The sequence below is a fragment of the Canis lupus genome, chromosome X (assembly GCF_048164855.1).
Source record: "Canis lupus baileyi chromosome X, mCanLup2.hap1, whole genome shotgun sequence".
Lineage (NCBI taxonomy): Eukaryota > Metazoa > Chordata > Mammalia > Carnivora > Canidae > Canis > Canis lupus.
The window spans coordinates 33473148-33482262 of NC_132876.1; the positions used below are offsets into that span (position 1 = coordinate 33473148).

Sequence of the window (9115 nt, forward strand, 5' to 3'; positions counted from 1 at the left end):
CATGATTTCAACAAGAATTCAAGCCAGGAACATTTATTAATTCACAAACTTACAATCTTAGTACATAATCTTCTAGTTTAACAAGATAAACATGTTTTGAAAAGTAAAAAAATAAAAAAAATCTTAAGATTAAAATTCTACTTTGAGTTTAAAAAGACATTATTGTTATGTATAGAAACAGGAATACTGGCTAAATCTTTAGCAGATTAATAACCTTGTCCAATTCAGTTAACCTGAGATTATTAATTGTGCTTATTTGGAAGTTACATCATACAATATTAATAAGCATGAGCACCAAACAGTAACACAAATACTAATAATGCACAAACCAATTTTATAAATCCTAAATACTTCTTCAATGTTTTTAATTTTTTTAAAGATTTATTTGACAGAGAGAGAGAGAGAGCGCGCTGCTGCAGGGGGAGAAATAGAGGGGAGAGGGAGAAGTAGGCCCTCTGCTGAGCAGGGAGCCCGATGTGGGGCTTGATCCCAGGACCCTGGGATCATGACCTGAGCCAAAGGCAGATGCTTAACCCACTGAGCCACCCAGGAACGCCCCCCCCCCTTTTAAAAGTAACCTCTACATCCAGCGTGGGGTTCCAACTCATGATCAAGAGTCATGCTCTTCTGACCGAGCCAGCCAGGTACCTCTTCAATATCCTTATTTTTAGCAAGACAAGTAAACATTTATTGAGGTTTTTAAGAGATTAAAAAGTACTTGTCAAGTAAATAGAAAGGCTTATAATAACGACCTCCACTACTATCCAGTCTTTACCTTTCCCTTCCCATTTATTCGAAGGCTGCAAAAGAAAGATAACCTTTCCTAATTTCTAAACAATTTTCTCAAGTTAGAATGAATTAATCTAAGAGTCATTCTTTCTATAACCCACAGAAATCATTATTGTTAGAAGTCAGATTGCTTATTTGGTAGCTGCTGATGAATCAAGGTGCTTTTATGTCACTTCAGCTAGTTTGTGATGATTTGCAAATTTATTTCTTAACTGATCACTCTTGATCTTGAAATTTATTCTAGCTGATATTACAAAAGGATGGCCATTGGATGTCAGTGATGCAATGTATTCAATCTTCAAGACAATGACTAACAATGGAACTGGGAACAGTAGTGTGAGGAACTGTTGCCTAAATGCATTCTTTTTAAATTCTGAAGGCTTAAAATGTTTGGAGACAAAAAGTTTTTGCGGACTTAAAACTAATTTACCCAGATGGAATGCCAAACTATAAACTGCCAGACAGCTGCAGCTGGCAATAAAATACTAAAACCTGAAGAGCTTTAACAGAACCTGATTATATGGTAATCCTAGTAGCTGAGACAAGGCAAAGGAGCTAGAAGAATAACTGATAGGCTGATTGCTATGGCAACCAAGATAAATTTGTATACTGACTGGGGAAAAACATAGGGGTTGCCATCAGGTATGAGGCCCACATTAAGTTTCACATGCTTTTTCCTCAATTTTAAATCATGAGATGACAAACTAACACAAAGCCCACTCAGTCTGAAATAAGAGAATGGGGGTTCTGCTCTAAAGAGTAAGGAAAGCCCCCAATTAAAGGTTTATCTGAATAATATCCCACAGCTAAAAGAGAACAGACCGAGTGAAAGTTTGTAGAAATTAGTTTAGCTCTGGGTAGAAAAACAGAAATGTAGGTTATTTATCAATTTAAGTTAGATATCAGGAGGACATCATAAAGTACCTACAGTTTTTGTTACTTTAAATTTTGTTTAAGGTATTTCTTATGGGCTATTAATCTCTTACAAAAAGGATTATTTAATTCACACTGTGTAGATGCGAATCTAAAACAATAGTAAATGGTGTGCTTTGTTTTATCTCAATTATCTACGCTCCAGGAAGCAGCCTTATAACCTGGTCTCTATATTGGCTACTGGGGCTATCCTCACCCCCTGTGCCTCAATCACCACCCCCATCAACCAAACCCTTCCTCCACCTACACTACCCCAGGAAGTAATTACCAGAATTGCATGCAGAGTATGAGGAGGAAACAAACAGCATCTTTAAGGGGTTTGCCTGGTAAATTCACCTGACTTTGTCAAAGTTAAAACAATGAAGAGAACACAAGGAAGGTTGTATAATGTAAAGGTTACCCAGTAAGTCTCAAATACCAAAAATCAGAAATTATTTACTGTTCAGTAAGCCCACCACTGAATTGCCAACATCCTAAAACTACATAGGTTTTCAACATCTTAAAAATTAAATTTTATCTACTCTATGTTATGCAGTAGGTTATCACAAGAGCCAAGTAAGCTTTTCAGTTTACAGGAGTTTGTACAGATTAAAAGTGAGCCCCCAAACTGCCATACTAATACGAACTGTCCTATCTCCATGAATCACCAATTGACAGTTGGAGGTCACTAAATTTAGAGCCTGAATTTACCTTACATGTAGGTCTGTCCCCCCCCCCCGCCCCGCTTCAACATGAAATTACGTGGGTGTGATAAACAGCTTTTACAAATATATTTCTATCAATCCACAAAGCCAAAAGCAATCAATAATAATCTGGGATTTATAAATATAATCTGATTAAATGCCAGTCTATGAACAGCCATTTTAAGGAATCTTTCCTAAAGTAACCCATATTGCACAAATGTTTTTAATCGAAATTTGTATCTATTTTCACTTCAGAGGGAAATATTTCTGATGCCTAAGTAAAGTGAGAAGCTTAAGTTTTCAACAAAGGCGGCTATGCAACTTTTTGTTTTCAGATTGAACAATTCTTCAGGACAGTCTGATCTCAGTTCTCATGACTTAAAAAAAATAAAGACTTCACCATTACTCCAATCTAAAATGAAAGACTAGTGGGGCACTTGCCTGGCTCAGATGGTAGAACATGCAACTTTTGATCTCAAGGTCCTCAGTTCAAGCCCCATGTTGAGCATGGAGCCTATTTAAAAAAAAAAAAAAAAAAAAAGACTGGGGCTCCTACTAGACTCCTGAAACTAAACTGAGTAACAATCACTGTTCTTAGATCAACTATTCTGCCACCGGTTTTCATCCTGATCTGGAGAAAATTAGTGGGCAAAAGCTAGAATCCTAGACAGAACAGTCCATGTCCTCTGACATCAGGGCATGACAAAACAGAACCACCATAGATAGGAGACCATCTTAATACCCCACTAATAGGGTAAGTGCCAGTAACCTAGAGCAGGGATAGCTAGCAATACTTTCCCTCCTTCCACAGACAAGGCAGCATGGTACAAATGAAGAATCAGGAGACCTGGGTTATAGTTTCAAGTCTGCCACTAATCAGCAATGGGTTGACCTTCCCTCTCTAAACCTAGGTTTCTCTCAGTTAAATGGGAGGGTATGGGACGCCTGGGTAGCTCAGCGGTTAAGTGTCTTCCTTAGGCTCAGGTTGTGATCCTGGAGTCCCAGGATCGAGTCCCATGTCAGGTTTCCTGCATGGAGCCTGCTTCTTCCTCTGCTTATGTCTCTGCCTCTCATGAATAAATAAATAAAATATTTTTAAAAAATCAGAGGGCTGCATTGAATGATTTCTCATCCTTTCCTATCCTAAAAATGTTACCATTCTATCCATCCTTTCAAAGCCTCAAAAATATTTTGGTTGCCACTAAAAAATAAAGAATGCTCAAAATGTCACATTTATTTTTATAACATGTTCTTACTGCCAGTCTTTAGTGTATGTATGATCCATTCAACTAGCAGGAGCATTCATCTTGAAAATCATGGAAAGATTTCCCAAGAACAAAAGCTTACCAATAAAAGCACACTATTAAACCTCAACACGATGACAGACTTTTAGAGTTGGAAGTTCTCAGGCTGTAATCTCAATTTAAAGATGAGGAAATGAAATGACTCAGAGTCCAGGGCTTTTTCTACTATACCACACTTCCTCCTCCCTTTCCTGCTTTATCAAAACATAGCAAAGTAGCAAAAAGAATGAAAGACTGCAAAACTGACCTGGATTCTAGTCCTAATTGCCATTAATTTGCTGTGGCACCTTGGACAAGTCACTTTCCCTCGTTAGGCTTTGGTTTTCTTATTTATGTATGTATGTATGTATGTATGTATTTATTTATTTATTTGGTTATTTATTTATTTAGCAGAGAGAGAGTGAGTGAGTGAGAGAGAACAAGTAGGGGGAGCAGCAGCGGGAGAAGCAGGCTCCCTGCTGAGCAGGGAGTCAGATGTGGGGCTGCCAGGCTTGAACCCACCAGGGTCCTGAACCCTGAACCCAAGGCAGACACTTAACTGAAAGCACTTAACTGACTGAGCTACCCAGGTGCCCCCACAATAATTTATATGCAGAAATTTAACTAGATGCCCCTTCTAGCTGTAACATGGTATGATGTTATTAAATCCCTATCTTAGGGAACCCTCTTGGGTCCCCTCCCTCCTCAGAAGCTTTGTACTCTCAATAAATTTTGCTTTCTGCCCACCAAAAAAAAAAATCATATCTGACAAAATAAACATTCCTGAAAGAGAAAAGTGGGAATTTCTAGCCAAGAGAACTGAAAAGTGGGCTGCCAGTTTTAAATAGATGCATCAGTTCAATTCAGCAAGCTGGTCCTAAAGCATTCTACTCCAGAATCTCTACACACACTTACACACAGTGTGGCATAGCTATGATGTACTGGAAAAAAAAATACTGGACTATGAGTCTGAAAAACTGGCTTCAAATCCCAATTCTATCACTTACAAGCTGTGTTTCATAAGCCAATTCATTAATCTCTCTGAGTCTAAGGTTCCTCATACGTAAAAATGGAGAAAACAAGGAAATCTGACCTAAAATATCAATCAAACTTAAGCATTATAAATGTGGTGTTATAGGGGCGCCTGGGTGGCTCAATTGGTTAATCATCTGCCTTCAGCTCAGATCAGGATCCCAGGGTCCTGGGATCAAGCCCAAGTTGGGCTCTTTGCTCAGTGGGGAGCCTGTTTCCCCCTCTCCCTCTGCTGCTCCCCCTGCTTGTGCTCTCTCTCAAATAATAAAAATCTTTTTGAAAATTAAAAAAATACAGGATCCTTGGGTGGCTCAGCGGTTTGGCGCCTGCCTTTGGCCGAGGGTGTGATCCGGGATCGAGTCCCACATCAGGCTCCTGGCATGGAGCCTGCTTCTCCTTCTGCCTGTGTCTCTGCCTCTCTCTCTCTCTCTTTCACGAATAAATAAATAAAATCTTAAAAAAAGAAAATTAAATTAAAAAAATATAAACATATGTGGTGAATATTGCAAAGCTGGGCAATTGGAGAAGATCTGCCACTGTGGAAAAGTAGGCAGTACTGGAATGAAGTCTTTCTATTAAGAAACTGGGCTGATCTTTAACCTCTAAAGAGTAGAACAAAACTGAAGACACCACTGAAGGGAACAGAAGAAATAAATCAATTTCAGGAAATGGACTGTGTATTTGGATTCTGATTAACAAAACATGAGATAACTTTCACTTGTGAATCAGTTTACTACAATTTGTTTTTCTTTTTTAAAGATTTTATTTTATTTATTCATGGGACACACAGAGAGAGAGAGGAGCAGAGACACAGGCAGAGGGAGAAGGAGGCTCCATGCAGGGAGCCCGACATGGGACTCGATCCCGGGTCTCCAGGATCACACCCCGGAATGAAGGTGGCGCTAAACCGCTGAGCCACCGGGGCTGTCCGGTTCACTACAATTTGATGAAATGATCTATGTACTGTGGTACACCCGTCAGCAAGGAAAATTTCTTAAAGTTTGCAAACTCAGCTTGTTAAATTCTTAAGAGTCTGTATGGTGTGCCACTGCAGTTCAATCAAGGGACAGAAGATATTTCTGGTGACCAGATATCTAGTGATACCATCTATTTCCACAAATCAAGATTTCTCATTGCATTTCTCTTCAAGGTATCTTACACGAAAGACAAAACCTGTCACAACAGAGGAAATATCAATGATGCCACAACCATTTTCAGTCCTCCCAGTACTACTAGTTCTTTTCAGATGCAACTGTCCGGACGAACCTAATTCTCTTCCAAATCCCCCCTACTAATACAGATGGGAGCCATGAAATTCACAGACTGACACTATAGCTTTACCCATAGAGTTCAACACCATTAATATTTGGAGAAGTTAGAGTTAAAATTAGAAGGTTAGGTCCCAAGAGACGTTTTTACTTTTCACCTACTATCAAAGGATCAAAGTACTTGAGAAGCTCTATTATCCCAAGAGGCAAGAAGTGATTCTATCAATTCTATCAAAATGACTCACTGGATTTAAATAAGTTAAATAGCTCCAAGTTCTGCATACTTCCTCTCAAAGTAACCACTGTGTGAAGTTAAATTTGTTAATTCCAAGAAAGGACAAGGGAATGGACATTTGGGTTCTTTCTGTGCCAAGTACTAGACAAAATAAACTCCTGATATAACTGTTCTTCAAAATTAAATGTTTCGTTCACTGAGAAGGAACAATATTCACATATTTCTAAAATGATTACAATCATATACATAGTTATTTCCTTCCCCACTCCACACATACTCAAAAGCATTAATCGATTAGGTATATCATTCAACCTAAATCGACAGTTCAAAGGGAAAAGCAACAAAAACAAAATTTAATTTCAAGGGAATCCAAACATTTTGGCGCCAAAAGTATTTTCAATCCTGTACCATCTAGCTATGAACTTGTTTCAGATACTGAACTTGAAGGAGACTCAGTGCCAACTCAAGATTGGGCCTTGCCACCCAAAAATCTCGTAATAGTGATAGGAAGGCTGGTGGAAACACATCTGCCATCTACAACGTACATTTCTTTCTGATTTTGCTGCTGTGACTTTTTTGCTATATGTTATATATAAAATATATTAAGCTTTAGAATGACTTCTAGAAAGTACAAATAACTTTATTTGCATCAAGCAGTGTTTCTTCCATGGGGAAAATTTGGGAATTGAAGGCAGCTAAATTCCTGTAACCGTATAAGTGTCTACTTACATTAATATACAAATTTCACTAATTCTCGAGTTCTTACAGCATGAAAATATATTTCACTGCCTCAATTTCCACCCAAGTCCGTAGAGGAGTTCGGCAAAATAGCTTTAAATCCTGTTTCAACTTTTAAAAGTGGAGGAGTCGGTAAGTAGAAGTCCCAGTCAAGCAGTCCCAGACAAGCAAAGCATTCCAACTACTGCACTTTCTTACTCAGAATCTCTCAAACTAATCATCATTAAAACATTTTGCAGAATTAGATAAACAAGACAAAGCTGTGGCTCTTCCAACGAACAGATTACTCAGCACTTGTTTGTATTTCTGTAGTTGGTTATGTACAATTGTAATTGTGGCCGGCTATCCTTTTAAGACGGCATTCTCCCTAATGGTAAGGACCGTGTCTTCGATTTCCTTTGCCTCACGGTGAGGTGCTATTTTAGTAAAACACTGTTGATGTAGGTACATCAGCTAGAGGACTTTCCTAAGTAAATATCCAACCTTTCCCTCTGCCGCTCCTTTTCTTTCTATACAACGAAGAGGGCGGTGGATAATTAAAGCTACCTTCGAAACGAATAGGTAAGTTAGCGGCAAAAGAAGAGAACCAGCGGGAAGTGCAATTTCTTCTGTTACTGCTCTGTGGTCCCCAAGGCCAAAACGGATGTTTCGAAGGTAAAACGCTGAACCTCACAAATACAAATCGCCGGCTCTCGGACACGTAAAGTGTCCCACCTCGAAGAAAGCAGGGCAAGACAAGAAAGGGGCTCCTTAGCCCCAGGGACCGCTCCCCAGGGAAAGGAGGAGGTTTTGCCAAGGTGGGCCATTCCCCCTCCCCCGAATCCCTCTGTAGTGCGGGAGTGAGAACAGAGAAGCAGCGGTGGCGGACACAGCGAGACCTGGGAGGGGTGCCGGGGGGAAGGCACAGGGGAAACCGGGGGACCGGAGCGCCCGGCTTCTGGGCCATAGCTCCAGTTACTTACCCTACAGGGTAGCCGCCCCCTAGGTGCACATCTTCAGGGGCATCAAAGAATTCCTCGGTGTCGCTTTCCGACGCCATTTATAGGACACACCCGCGGGTGAGGGGGCCGGCGCCGCCTGGAGGGAGGGTGACTTTCGTCTCCTCCTTGTCGTCCTCCTCCCCGGCGAGACCGTGAGGAGGTGGGTCCCGGGCGAGGATAGGGACGGAGGAGACGATCTAGAGTGAGGAGCCGGTGAGGAGCAGGGGGCCGCCGTCAGCTGCCGCGCTGCGGGAACGACCAGTCAAGCGGCAGCCTGAGGAGGTGGCGGTGGGTCCAGGGACTGTTGCAGCCGCCGCTCCCGGCGATAGGTGTACAGGGAGAGTGAGCGAAGAGGCGGTGGCTCTCTGTGGGGGAGGGCGGGCGCGCCGACGACAGCGGCTCCAATTTCTCCCGCAGCAGCAATTACAGCAGCTGGGAGAGCCAGATGCCCGCAAAATACGGACGCGCACCTAACCTCGCGAGATTTCGGGAGGGGCCGGTTAGAGCGTGGGCGGGGCGAAGAGGAGGCGGGGGCGGTTCCAGAGCGGCGGCGCTCAGATTTCTGCTACCCGAGAGGCCTATCAAAACGGCGCAAGCGCGTTGAGGGCGTTCGGTGACGGACGGAAGTAGCCGAGGAGGGTGGGGAAGAGCCTCCTGGAGGGAGGAGCCTACAACCTGCGCAGGAGCGGGGTGGTGCCTCGGCTCCTAGGGAGTGCGCCCAACGTAGGTGGGGTGTGGCGGATTGTCTTACCCTGTAACCCTGGAGTTCGGAAGACCCGCATCTTCAGAGGGGTGGTTTTGAGTCTGCTTTTTTTCCTTGTGAGGAAATGATGTCGGGAAACCTTGGCGTTGTGGTTTGCATTTACGTCGTCTTCATTTATCCAAGCCCAGAGTATCCCACCCTAGGGCATAGGCAGGTCCACCACCGCTAGCGTTACGGGAATAACTCGAGCTGTTTACTACAGGATCTCTGATTGAGGTCCCTAGAGACGATCCTGCCGGCCAGAGGGTGGGGTCCATGAGATCGTGGGGAGTGTGCCAGTTCCATGAAGTAATGATGGATTCATTGCTGGAGCGGAGCCAGCATAAGGCTTCCAGTTACTCTTTCTCTAAACAAATATTTGTTGCTGCCCACACTTAATGTGAGAGAAATTCTTACAGACTGGCCAAGATG

At 42.3% G+C, this 9115-nt stretch overlaps 1 protein-coding gene across 1 annotated transcript in view; it reads right to left on the bottom strand.

The window, feature by feature from the left end:
• The window catches only part of WDR44 (WD repeat domain 44), an 81521-nt gene extending 73114 nt beyond the window's left edge, over positions 1–8407 (bottom strand). Inside the window, exon 1 of the mRNA XM_072817977.1 lies at positions 7924–8407. Within this exon, the coding sequence (XP_072674078.1) occupies positions 7924–8000 (77 nt within the window). The 5' untranslated portion in view covers positions 8001–8407. The remainder of the gene's footprint in view (positions 1–7923) is intronic.
• Positions 8408–9115: the final 708 nt, after the last annotated feature.